Source organism: Styela clava, chromosome 2 (assembly GCF_964204865.1).
Source record: "Styela clava chromosome 2, kaStyClav1.hap1.2, whole genome shotgun sequence".
In the NCBI taxonomy this organism is placed as follows: Eukaryota; Metazoa; Chordata; class Ascidiacea; order Stolidobranchia; family Styelidae; genus Styela; species Styela clava.
The window spans coordinates 30,927,709-30,942,237 of record NC_135251.1 but is presented as its reverse complement, the minus strand read 5'-3'; the positions used below and the strand labels follow the sequence as shown (position 1 = coordinate 30,942,237).

Genomic DNA, 14,529 nt, shown 5'->3' with positions numbered 1-14,529 from the left:
AAAAGTCATGGCTTCAAATATGGCACTTTTCGGTTACATATTTTTTTTCTAAAATGGGCGTCATATCGAATTGCTAGCACTTCCATTTAATCAAATTTGGATAAAGATAGATGGGAAAATAACCCAGTAGCAAATTTCTTACTGAATTCATTTAAATTGGGTGTGACAATATATTTGAATTACAGTTTTAAGGAATTTATGCGTTTTCTGCAAGGACCCTAATGATGACGACATGAGATCAGTAACAAAAAGACACTATTTTGTGCCTGCAACTAATAGAAAGCCTATGTTGTATGAAGGTGCGGCTCGCGGTTTTACCCAGTTGATGATATTTGGCCCGCCTGCGAAAGAGGTTGCACATCCCCGCCTTAGACCATTCGTAGGTTAAGCATACGTCAGAGATCTGTTTGTTAATCTTCCTACTTTGGAACACTAATTCGAATAGGTGGATATGAGGTATAATGGGTTCGTTTTGCACATTATATCTAGATGCAAATAATGCGTGATGAATTACGGCGGCGGTTTTCAATTTTTTGTTCGTGCGGCGCCAAATTATCAGAAAAAAAAACATCGCGCACTTGCACGAAAAAATGCCGTTTTTAAATAAAACTCAATTTTGTGATCGGTAATGTGTAGTTTATGCCAGTGGTTCTCAACCGCCGGTGCCGGTCCGCCAAATATATTTCAATATTAATATATATATTTCATAAGCAAATTGCAAAATACAAAGTATTGACGTCATGTCTTTAATTTTGTGATTTTTTAACTTCTATTAATTCGTACCGTGTTTCCCCGAAAATAAGACCTACCCTGAAAATAAGAGCTAGTCTGAATTTTAAAAATGTTTTTAATATAAGCCCTCCCCTCAAAATATGACCTATAGTGAATAACGTCAATAATTTTTTTGACCTAGTCGATAGCAAGAAATCTCTCCTACACGTTTTAAATATTAACTACATTAGTTTTGCGTATTTTGAACTGTGATAGTGAAGTTCGAGCAATTTACGGATGGCTAAAATATAGGAAAAGAAGTGTGAATGAAAGTTGTTATTATTATGCACTGCGGGATGTTGGTCATCAATCAGTCCATCACTCAAAGATGGCTTATCCCGGAAAAAAATTTCAATGAATTTGATTCTATATACTTTTTCAATATTCTTGACGCTCACCATATACATAAAGTCGACTAAGTTTCCAACTTGTGAATTTTTAAAAACCGCTACAACGAAACCCGATCGCAGTTCGTAAAAGACCTTTGATGGATCGTTATTATGTTGTTCTTGTTCCTAACTAATTATTCTTTTTCCTATCGCTTTTCTTATTAATTACTGGACCAATTAATGTTGAAATTTTCAGTGCCGAGAACCAGGATTAGTGATACCCATTTAGAAAATGTTCTAATCCTGGCTTCATCCAGTGTGTCACCTGATGTCGAAAAGGGATCAAGTGTAATTGCAACAAATAGTGTCACATAAAAAGCCATTTGAAAATTTTTGGTAAAACGATTCCAAGACCACGAGCTTTCGCAGTGTTCGCTCGCTATTTGAAAACCAAAATTTCAACTTCTGATCTTAGTAAAAATGTGATTCATCAGCAACCAGTTGCGCTTTAAATTTCTTAAAAAGAATAAGTGCGGCCCGCCAAGATTTGTAACTTTTGGTTTTGATTTTGCCGACCTCTGCTTTAGAGGTTGTGTGTGGCAGCGACTCTGTGTCTTGGATTTTTACGGTTTAGGGGCTGTTTACAACCGTGTTCGAAGCGATTTCAAATAATAAAAATTGGGAGTGCGAAGGATGAGACTCGAGAATGATTTACTTCTCATTCTTATTCCGCGTTTCTGTCTATGTAAAGCCTCCCACACAAAAAAACTTTTGGCACCCGTGCTTATTTTTGAATATAGGTAGATGGCAATCCCATAGGTCGGATACCTCGGATAGGCATAGAAAAATATTATTTTTTCCCTGGACTTTTTAGTGGTGATAGGATACTACGTTTCAAACCTTATTGCAGGGCTATCCTGTCGTCCAAAAATCCCTATTTTTTTATTCTGTCTCTTTTGAATGATATGACCATTCTGGATTAAAGCTACTTGGTACGTACATCGGACATGTACTTCAGGTAACTAGTACGCTCAATATAATTTATACCATAGTCTTTTATCGATGATAAACTCGTTTTTCTTCTCTTTTCCAAAGTGTGCTTGGCTGCTGTCGATCAAGCGCATGCGGATACCAGTACTTTGAACATTATGTTTAAACGTCGCCAAATCTTTGCTTGTTCCATATGCTTTTTTTAAAAGTGCTTACTTTTAGTCCGTCACAAATGAAATATTGTAACTAGATTTACACTTACTGCATTCGGTTCATTATTCTTCAATGTATAAGGCGACCTTATTATAATTTATTTATTGTATTCAATTCATCTATTATTTATATCGTCGTATATTATATCGTATATATATTATACAAAAACGAGATAACGTTTATGCCAGAAAATCTGTGTGGCTGCTGAAACGTCTACTGTTACGTCTCTTTGCCGAAATGGAAACAGAGATTTTTTAAGAAATGCTAAAGATTTCATTGCTTCGTTGGTTGAGCTTGGCTGGGTTTTTTATGCTATACTTGTGCATTGCATATTGTTTATTACTGAAAATTGGCTACTCTATTGCTAATTGCGAACGATCTTTCTCAAAGTAGAACAGATAAAAACATATTTGATGTCTTTGATGTCAAACTAGCACTCGAAACTAAATTTCTGACGATTGAGATGAAAGAGGCTGTTGTTCAGACATTTGTTGACAGCAAAGTAGAGATTGGACATAGAAATTGGACATTGACTTGCTTTTTGGTAATAAATGAGTCCGATTTTATACATGTGGGTTTGTTGCTTAGTTTGATGATTTATTCAATAAAACAAACGTTTCTATTTTACTTGACCTTTATTAATCTGTAATTTGATAGTAACTATAATAATTATTTATCTATAATTTGTTTTATCCCCGAATTATTTTTGAAGTTAGGTAAAAGGGGTATCAATATCTGAAACTCGCCCCGGAAAGCAGAAAAATTTGGCACGCCCCTGGCCGTCTTGTGTATTGTACTAGAGTTTTATTTGTGTATTCCATGTCTGCCGCCCTACTATAACACAGCAGATCCAAACTGCAGTTGTACATGTTATGGGTACATGTCGCACATCCGTGTCTTAGGCAAGTGAGGTCTTGAACCTGTATCCAGTCTCTGTTATACTTTAGTGTTTAATTAGTGCGCAGATACTGTTACATTTTGAGACAAAGAAACATATTATACATAGAATTGATCGGGTGGCAAAATTGTTTTCTATTGAATATGCGCCGGTAATCTTATTGTATAGGGCAGGGTGGTCCAAAGTTGTCCACACTAGTATTTTTGTATTGTTCGCGGGCCACAATAGTGTCAAGAATAGGTAAACAGTGCAATAACAAAAGCAAACACTTTTATTGTCTAAACTAAAGTTTGAACACTTTGATCATTATTTGTCATTTATCAAGCTGAAACTTGCAATTTCAAACTCTTCATAACGGAGAAAGTGCTATACGGAGAAAATGCCAACTTGCAGACATATATATCAAGCAAGCATCGCAGTATTTTCCCTCACATATCAAAAATCTGCTTTCTTTTTAAACTCATGTTTACAAAATATCATACAAATAACTACAGATTGATTAATTACCGAATTTAACCAAATTTAAGGTACAGAAATGTAATTACTAAATTTTCTGACATACAGTCAGCATTTTTGTAATACTGTTTAGGCTGGTTGCAAAGACAAACACCCGGCAGGATTCATATTGCAAATAGATTCCTAATTCGATTTTCAGTCTCTATGAATCCTATTTTGTTAGTATATATTCACGACCAAATAACTAAAAAAGCTAGTTAACAATTTAGAATAGCCAAGTACATTATTTAACTCCGCTCCTAGTCAATTCAGTGACATTAGTGGTGTAACAATATTTCAGAAGATTTTTCTGGTTATTTTTTATGACGAAACAACACCAAATGCGATTTTTTGTTTACCCTCGCGCAAAAGCGACGCGGGTCACAGATAATGAAGCGGGGGGGCACATGTAGGCCGCGGGCCTGCGTTTGACCACCCTGTTATACGGCATAGATTCTCAAAGTGCTTCGTACTTCAATGAAAAATGATATTACTTTCCAATAATAACATAAAATACGCGGTATATAAATATATTGGAATCGTATTTTTGCAGTCTACGGATTCGTCAAATTAAAGCAAGATATCGCTATTTCAAATATCCCAAGTTAGGCTGTAAAATCTCAATTAGTGCAATTTACAATTGCGCAATCCTTGACCGATGCGGGCATATCTAAAATGCCTTGTTTATCGGCTTACTTGTGTTCAATGTAATCTGCGGATGCGTGGTCTTACGAAAATATAAAATGATTACAACTCAAAATTACCATGGCAATCGACAGACATGAAATGAGAAACAAAGTCAAATAAACGATGCTATCGTAAACTACCGTATATCCTGAACCACGCTGTTATCATAAGATATATATTAATAGAAATTATTACAACTACAAGTCTACCACTCCATTAATTATCCACATTAAGGCGGTTTAGCATTTGAATTAAGTTAAGTAATTTTGTCACCTGTCGTTCAATTGAGTTAAGTAATTTTAACTTACTCTGGAACATCACTCAGTAAATAGCATGACTTTTTTTGTTTCTTTACTTTTCAAATTTATTTGTGGGGCTCCGTGAACAATAGTCAACCTCTTCAAGGGATACGTAACATCAAGAGTTTGAGAACCTCTGGTACATGATGTTCATACGGTCTTGATTTTTAATTGAAATGTATTGTTTTGGTTTTGCAAAAAGGTCGTCATGTTATCTGGGAATATTTGCGGTTGTTCAGTTATTTGAAATACTTGGGAGCATTATATTCTTGCATGGAATCTTAATCTGTTATTCAGCTATTTTGTCAATGTTGAGTATTTTTACCGTTAATTTTGACATCGCGATTGGATGTGTCTTTCCTTTTTGTACAACTTAGGTGGTGGAACCAATTCCATCGGGATGTGGGACATGATGCAGTTTGAAGTATGATAAGATGAATGTATCACCGTTCATGTCTGTGCTAGTCAGATGTATGAACTTAATGGTGTAGGGGAGCCGGGCGTACCACTATAAAACGGAAATTATTCCAACAATCATCACGCTCATAATTATCTACCATAGGATTTGAAATTTGTGAATCAGAGGATTCACAGGTGCGATGAAAATCATATTCCCAATTCTCAGCACAGTCGCCGAACGTCCAACAAAAAGAAAATTCATATTGATAGAACATATCTGTAAAGATCTATTCCAGTAGAAGTGAACGTGGTCTGGCATTTGAAAAAGTTCCTGTTACTTTATTGAAATAAAAAATTAAGAACAACATGAAGAAATGAAATGCACTGTACATGGAAAGCAATATATATGAAAAATATAGTAAAGTAACTGGCTATCTAATACCCGACATATAGTGCTATCCGGCTGCTGCTATATGATGATGTAGTTCGCCAATATGACTGGGCCACCTTATCGACTTCCCTCTTCCTTTTTTGCCTGTTTTGTTTAAAATGGCTGTACTATTTGATTTTTTTGTATTAAATATAGGTTGAAGAAAAATAGATGTGAAAGCTTTCCAATCCCTCCCATTTGCAATAAATCCTCCAAAACGCCACAAATATCGATAGAGGCTCATACACACCTTCTCAAGCTGCAGTTCAGTGGTTTACGCAGTAAGACGCAACCGATAAGCCATTACGTGAACGACCCTGCTACGACGAAACCACCTTGCAAAAATTGAAATGCGATCGAATAAATGAGTTTGTATAACCTTGTAAAACTCTATGACTTCGACCTTAAAAACAAAGTATGCTAAGCATAAATTAAACGAACAGTATCAACCGTAATAATGCCTTCATTTTATGAGAAAAATGCCAGTACATGAACTCGAAATTCATATTATGGCGTCATAACAGATTAGTTGTGGCGTCTTTGCATCAGAGGACTCGCACAATTAGCATAGGCTAGGCCAGCGTTTCCCAAACTTTTTCGGCCACGGAACACTTACACTTTTTATCTCGCCTCGCGCAACACCAAAAAATGAAGAGTTAAAATTGATAAAGAAAAACGGTGTAATGTAGCGGTTCCCAATGGGTTCGCCGTGACGAGTTGCCAAATGCGCCGCGAAAACTAACAGAATTGTGTTAAACCGTAAATATATACTACTACGGTTAAACATACCTGAAATATGATTGAATATTTTACATTTTATTGAATTTTTTTCATAAATGTTTTATTGTTTCTTAATTTAAATGATGTGTATATGAATCAATAAATTCACAAATTCACATTTTTTTTACCTGTCTATGTCGTTTATTTTCCATCACGTAGTGTTTGCCTCCAATGTTACCTTTAATGGAGATAGAAATACTTGCTGCAATTTCGCGAGCTGCAGACCTGCAGTTTATTTATCTGCTGAATTGAATTTAGCGAACATGAGCATTTCATAGTAAAACCAGGCAGAAATGAAGGAGAAGAGTTGACATTTTGCTTTTATTCTTTAGAGTCTTTAGACCTACTTGTTTGCCTATAGCAGTGGTGTTTGATTGATCATAATGGAATTTGGAATCTACCAATCAAAATAGTTCGCCGGTAGGCCGTCTTACCTGTAGTTTCACTAGACTGCGAGATAACCTTCACTATCTTATTATAGACGCAAAAACCCATTTGTAAATTTCTAATGCCCAAAATACGAAAATGAAACGACAGTTACGTTGGTTTTGGCTTTACCAAAGTAAATCGAGATGACAGAGAATTTGCTCAATGCCTGCATTGCTTGTATGTAATGAGCAATGAATCATTACGTTCATAGAAACTCCGAAACCACCTTGACAAAAATCATTCCCCCGAGTTAGATTGACAAAAAAAACGACAAAATGACAAAAGTAAGGGTCTCTGTCGGAGGAAAAGCCCGCTCTTGAATGCAGCTATGATGTGGCATATCTCGTTCTTATTCATTACTTAGCAAGAAAGCTTTTTCACTGCTAGTTTAATTTGCCGCAACTCTGTGCGGATATGGTTCTTCTGATCTTGTTACCATCAAAATAAAATCTAGAAACCGTCTTGATGTCGACAGTGACATTCGTCTGGCTATATCAAAGATGGTGTCTAACATAAGGAACCTCGTCCGACAGTCCCACGCGCAAGATTCTCATTGATTGTATACTAAAAAGTTTTTACTTTATTGTCTGTGGTTTGCTTTTGCATTCCATAATAGGTCGTTACTTACAACATTATACAATCCAACACGTTTAGTTTTTTTGGGTGGCGATCAAGGGGGCCACGAGTGCAAAAAAGCGCTGGAAGGAGGCCACGAGCCATACAAGATTGAGAACCACTGGCCTATAGCAAAACCAGAAGGATTTTTGTAAACCTAACAGTCAAAAAGCTACGCCGACGGTTAACGAAAATGCCACTACTCTACCTTAGTTAGTCCGTTTTAGGCGGACGATGATGCGATATTGAACGGTCAGTTGGGCGACAACTTCACGATTCCTAGATCGCAATGGCGACATTTTTGATTCCTTCGTTTTGCCGAAGGCTTCCCTTGATCTAATTGCTTTTGTAGTAGACTCGTGAGCTAAGTATCATGATTTTTCTCACTCAAAACGTCTCTCTGATATCTCGAATATACATTCCGGTTAAAATCTTATGACTTTGGTGGGGATACAAACGTGGCGATAAATGTACGCAATAGAAGTAAAAGTCAAAATAAGAATTGTTACTTACATTTTTGAAATTATTACTCCGACAGCGTATGCAGCTGCCAGAATGCAACGTTTTGGCGTAGTTTCGTGGCGATACAATGGGTATTTCAATGAAAAATACACACAAAAAAATTGATTTAAAACAAGCCCTTGTTTTGAAACACGATGTTTTTTAGAATTGTAAAACAAAACCCTACCTAAAATACTAGTGGTGGTGTTTCAATAGTTGTGTGCAAATTTAAATTTGTAAACCGTGCGTCGTTTGCTGGAACCCTGTTAGGCCGCGAGCCGAGGCCATTCATCTTTCAGTTTCGTAGCGCACATAAGGTAACTACCTGAAAATGATTTTAAAATGTTCCTTAGAAATTTAGTAACAAATATTGCCTTGTTCCCACTTCCAAAAGTTGCACGTTTTACAGAAAAGACGCTTTTACTACAATAAATATGTGTTACCATCTGTCCTATTTTCTCTGCTTTTCCGGTATCATGGGCCAATGAACGCAGACTTCTGCATGACGTAACAATCAAATTAGTGAGCTGTAGGTGGATCCCCAGTGGTCGGATGAATATCAGATGTACTGCTACTGCTCGCTTTTGCGTTGAGTAGCCTTTCCATAGTTTTTTTTAGTTATTATTAGTTCAGTTATTCTAAGGAGGTGTTGAAAAGTATAAGTAAGATAATAAACACTTGTATATCCTTACCATAAATAGCAATTTTAGTTGAGCACTAGCTCATAAGACGTTGTTAAATAGGTACGGTGCGGTAACTCCAAGGAAGGCTAGACCTAGAATAATATGTCACTAACAACGATATTTTCTGGCTTGCATGAAATGTTTATGATTAATTTAATGACTCTTCTTGACTATTCAGCAGACTTATACTACTATATAGGCCACAGCATATGTGGAAATAGAAATTAATGGCTGTTTCTGTAATGCACGGTTGTGTGAAAGAGAAGAAAATAATCAATTTTACTAATGTCGGTTGGTCTAAATCTAAATTCATAGAATCGACAAGAACCTGGGAAGCAATGATAAGTTATGCCGGAGTGGAAAGAAAGTAGCATTGGAAACGATTGAGATGTGAGAAATCAAGTTGTAGACAGACAGTTGATGTTTTAAAATATAGTCTATCTATAGTCCATACTCATACTGTCATAGGACATTTCAGACTGTGATATATCAAAATTTAGTGTAGATAATAGTCTAGTAATGGTATGCAAACACTGCTGGACTGTAGTACATGCAATGAGCATATATATATATACGCTCACTGAGTACATCAGATAAAATGCATTATGTATTCAAGGTATTAGTTAGTATTCAGTGGTATTTTTACACTGATGCTGTTCCAAATATGATTTCTCATTTTAGATACTGTACTACAAAAGAAAACGGCAATGTTCCACCAATCCGACCTAACGCAGGCTCTAACAAGAAGTCTTGAAGCGTAAAGGTAGACTATATGAGAATCATAATAGTTGCAAACAGCTTAGATGTGCCCATCTGCCCATCAAACTCATGTTGGGGACTTCATTGAGGTTTTCAATTCATTTTTTTCTCAACTATGAAGATCTTTTGAGGTTAACGAGGCATTAATAAATAAAGCTGAGGAATTTGTTTGTTCACTGTATGAAGAGGATATGAAGAATGTAAATGATACTAGGGCACGTCTATTTAACACTGGCAAACATAAGGATTATACTCTCCACCCAACAATGATTCACTGAAGAAGCATGTGGCCCTCAAATCAGTTCTTGAGTTGGCAAACTGCAAGTGTAAGAAAAATAGTCAAAATAATTTATGCAAGTGTGCCAAAATCAACTTAAATTGCACAGATTTTTGTTTTTGTATTGACTGCAAAAATCACAGTACACTTATAAAGGAAAAGTCGATTTTCGAGATAGTGGATTTCGAAAACAATTCAGAAGAAAGTGAATTAGATATTGCAGTTGATTTAATAAGTATCATTTATTTGTTTTTCTTTTCGGACATTTGTTAGTTTCGTAGTCCTGTTTCTAGAAATAATATTGCCTTTGTTCAAATACATAACCACATAAATTGAAAAAAGACTAATTGTAATATTTCTGTTCACTATGTTATATACATATTGCACACTCATTTAATTTTCTTGACTTTTCCGGTAAATTTCTAAGTGAGAAATAACTGATTTATTTGTGTTTTCGTGCTCACGATGTTAATTTGTGACTTCATTGCTTAAAAATAAATACGTTTGATAGTTTCTATAAAATGGATGTAGCTTTTTAATGCTGATCTTGTTGTAAACTGCTTGTGGTTATTACATAAAATTTATTCGCTAATGTGAATCAGCGTTGTTGGTGTCGCTGCTTTCGAGGTCACTCGCGACTCCTGTCACACAATTAAAGTATTTTTTGTTGTTGGTTACATGTATGCCATATTTTCGTAATCTACCTAATAAATTATGATTGACTGAGGAAGTCCGATTTTGGTCAGGCAAAACATTACAGGAATACATTTGTGTTAGTGTGCTGTAGGGATCTCGAATTGCATAGTTCTTATGTATGTGTTGTAAACTTATGGTTATTGAATTTCCGGGAACCTCTTATATTCAATTTCGCATCAGGATTGTGGAACAAGCTGTAATGCGTTCAGTATGTTCATTTTCACACAAAACTGAAGAATTTATTTAGTTACCAGATGTGCGCTACGAAACTCATTTTCTGGGCGTTTTCAAGGCTTCGTCTCACGGCCCATATCCGTGGTAAGGATCTACAAGTGGATCTGTAGCCAATTAGTTGTTATGTAACTACAAAACTACACCAAATTGGCCCAATTCGTGAGAAACTCATGAAAACCAAAATTAATTATTCCCGTTATAGCAATTATCAATTTCTCAAAATCCAATTTCAAGATTTAATAGCCTTTCGGTGCCATCCCATGTAAAAATAAAATTTATTTCCAGTAATATTCCAATAACGTAAATTCGAAATATCTTGTTAAAACCAAATTATCCACTTGAGAACAATTTTTTACATCTCATAATTGGATTAAGTACGTGACCAGGAACACGGTGACTTGGCAATAACAAGTTAATTGCTAGTAATGAACTTCAAGAAAACACTTTTAATAATGTTTGATTATAGTGAACCGAAAGCTAACCAGAAACCGGAATGACGCGTGATTCTTTAATCGTTAATGTAAAAATCTGTTTCTTTATTCTATTTTAATTGCTTGGTAGAAAGCTATATATCCAGCAATGTGTTTTGTTTTAATCAGACTAGATTTGATCAAATTGTGTGTACATTGTATTTCTGTATATATTGTCGGAATTGCAATAAACTCATAAGGTGTTTTCAAACGTCTCCTTACTACAGCCGAAGGCTATCGACAGATAGACAGTTCGAGTTAACGAACGCAAGACAAAACTATTGTCAGTCAATGCTGGGGTTATAACACATAAACCAGACCAATCTACAAACAATCTATGTGTAGTGATAACTAATCACTATATTTGGAGATCCCGACCTTTGATTTTGTTTGGACGGTTAAAACATATTTTCAATTTAATGTATTTCGCTAAGTTAAAATACTTATACTCGCTTTATCGCATTGTTACGATTTTGTAGACCTAGTTGGTCAATATATGCTTGTCCCATGTCGGGAAGAAAAAACGCATTTTTAAGTTTATGCCATCTCAGGGCTTTTTTGAAAAAATAACGCTTTTGGATACAATTTTTGTTTAACGAGCTTATTATTTCACCGTTCTATATGACGGCTTTGTAAATAATTAAAAGTATGACTCGCTCGAATCTACTTTTAGAGAGCATTTTAATGATAACGAAATCTATTTAATCGAAAAGAAATGCTAACCACAAATATTTAATAATATAAATCTCTTGAAAGGTATTTGAAATTAGACTATTCAAAGTTGTTACCATTAATTAATTTATAAAAATTGAAAGCCGAATGAAACGCCATGTATATATATAAGAAGAAAAAGAAGAACTTTACCTTAGTAATAGTGGAAGAATGAAAAATGTCTGTCTCAATGAGGAGAAAAACCTGCAAATCATGAAACAAATTGTGGAATTACATGCTCCTGATCTGTATATCCATTAGGTAAGCGCGACAATTTCTCTATTGTTCGGAATAGAGCGCGTAATTTACAGTAAAACAGTCCATATAGTTCATTGTTTTCAACAGTTCGTTTTTGATTAGGTTTTTCACCTCGAACATATATCATGTTCTAAAAGAGTTCATTTCGATCGATGTTCAATACAGTCCATATTCATGATTTTAACGTTTCCAGAGTCCGTTACCGTAGTTCAACTGAATTTCAATTGAGATCATTGTCTTTTCATAATGTTTCTGATCATATCGGCTTGTCAACAATTTGCTACTTCAATCGTTGTTCCAGGCAATTCCAATCTCCCAGACGTTCGTAAGTTGGTCGAATTTGATTTTCGCACGTTTTGTATAGACGGTTTCTCGGCAATTGTTGATAGCTTTCGCTTGGTCAGCTTTTTGGTTGATTCCGTCCAATTGTTGCTTGTCCTGGTTGTTGTCCGTTGATCTGGTCCGTTTCAGAAGGTTAAATCACGTCGGGGTCACCATTTATAGCATAAATGATGGGTAAATTCTGTTTGATTTTATTCTCAGATTTCCACGATACACAGAATATAAATCTTATAACATTTATCCCTACTAGCTTTGAATGGTTTACATCGCCTCCTCCCTATCGAAAGATATCGGAGTCGTATTTATACGTCCATCATAAATCTTATTAAAATACTGTAAACGTGAGCTAGTGATTCACGTTATAATACATAAACCAGACCAATCTACAAACAATCTATGTGTAGTGGTAACTAATCACTATATTTCCAAATTAAAAGCGAGTATGTCTCTTGATGATCAAACAAGAAAAGGTCATTCTAGCACTTCGGGAAATTTTGATTTATTTAGCGATACTCATACTCCACCTTCCCGGCCATTACGACAATATGTCTCTCGAGATCCTTTTAAAATACCACCATTTTGGATTGATTCCCCGCAATTATGGTTTAGATGCGTTGAGAGCGCATTTTCACGAGCAGGCATACTTACTGAAACCAAAAAATTTGATGAAGTTTTGGCTGTGTTAGATAACTCAGTTATCGATAGAATTGGCTTGGATTTACTAGAGATACATGGACTTAGACCATATGCTCAGCTTAAGGAAGCTTTGTTGACAAAATTTGCACCCACGGAAGATCAGAGATTGACTGCATTTTTGCACACTTCCGAACTAGGAGATCAAATGCCTTCTGAAATGCTAAAACGTTTGAAATTTTTAATCGGACCTGAACGTTTGCAGGAAACTCTTGCTAACAGCCTGCTCAAGAAATTATTTTTAGAAAAGTTACCGTCATCTATCAGAAATATTTTGGCGTCAAACTACGACAATACAGTGGACCAATTGGCAATTCAAGCGGATCGAATCGTACAAAACTCGGATTTTTCAAAACAAGACACGTATGTACAAAGTCAGGTGCAAAATAAATTACTTGAAGCAAAAATTAATGACCTTGCCGATAGCTTCAGAGAATTTTCCACTAACTGGCAAAAACCGAATTATGTCAATCATCAAAATAAACGAGGATTTCAATCTACACGTTTTACGAATAATTCGTCTAGGCCCCAGTGGCGTCCGAGACGAGATTATCAGAATAACTTTCGATCCCAATCTTATCGACCCATGAATAATTATAGAAATTCAAACCAAGCTCCACGTACCGATGGTCCCCAAAATTTTAGATCAAGTGGACTTTGCTATTATCATAAAGCATTCGGGGATAAAGCCAAGAAATGTATGCCGGGATGTACTTATAAACACCCAAACTCAAATGCCATTCGATTAAGACGCTGAATGCGAATGGTCTGCACACGGATGGTAAGCGTCGGCAATTATTTATATATGACGAATGTACAAAACTTGATTTTTTAATTGATTCAGGTGCTGCTATAAGTGTTTTACCCTTTTCGAAATTCAATTCTACTAGCAGGCACGCAACACATGAACTTCAAGCTGTTAATGGTACTCGTATTTCTACATTTGGAGATAAAACTTTGAATTTGAAATTACGACAGCACAAGACAATGCCATGGACTTTTACAATTGCTGACGTAAATATGCCTGTGTTGGGTAGCGATTTCTTAACTAATTATGGACTTATACTTGATTTTAAAAATCGCTCACTAATTGATCCATCTAGCACGACGAACGAGATGAAGCAAAATACAATGACTTTGGTAGCGGCGAACATCGCCTCAGGCATCAACAAGGACAATCGTTACGTTCAAATATTGAAAGAATTTCCTTCAATACTACGAGAAACAATCAATCCACTTACAACAAAACATGATGTGAGGCATTCAATTACTACAACTGGATTGCCGGTGAGAAGTAAAGTTCATAGATTACCACAGATGAAATATACAGCTGCCAAAGAGCAATTTTCCATACTCTTGAAACAAGGTATTATCTCACCATCTACAAGTGAGTGGGGTAGCCCTATTACGGTTGTTTTGAAGAAAAATGGAGACATTCATAAAACTGACTCATACAGAATTTGTGGAAATTATAAAAACCTCAATATACAAACAAAAAAGGACACATACCCAATACCAAACATCCAGTCCTTCACTAATGAAATCCATGGATCGGAAATTTTTACGAAGG

The 14,529-nt window shown here is 35.6% G+C and overlaps 1 protein-coding gene across 1 annotated transcript; it reads left to right on the top strand.

The window, feature by feature from the left end:
• The first annotated feature begins 12,708 nt into the window (after nt 1-12,708).
• On the top strand, nt 12,709-13,716 carry LOC144432155 (uncharacterized). The gene has a single exon (XM_078120270.1). It carries the CDS (start codon nt 12,709-12,711, stop codon nt 13,714-13,716), a length of 1,008 nt encoding a protein of 335 aa, XP_077976396.1.
• The last annotated feature ends 813 nt before the right edge of the window (nt 13,717-14,529 follow it).

Excerpts from the sequence above, each read along its gene's own strand:
- LOC144432155 (XM_078120270.1), top strand. The coding sequence starts at position 12,709 with ATGTCTCTTGATGATCAAACAAGAAAAGGTCATTCTAGCACTTCGGGA.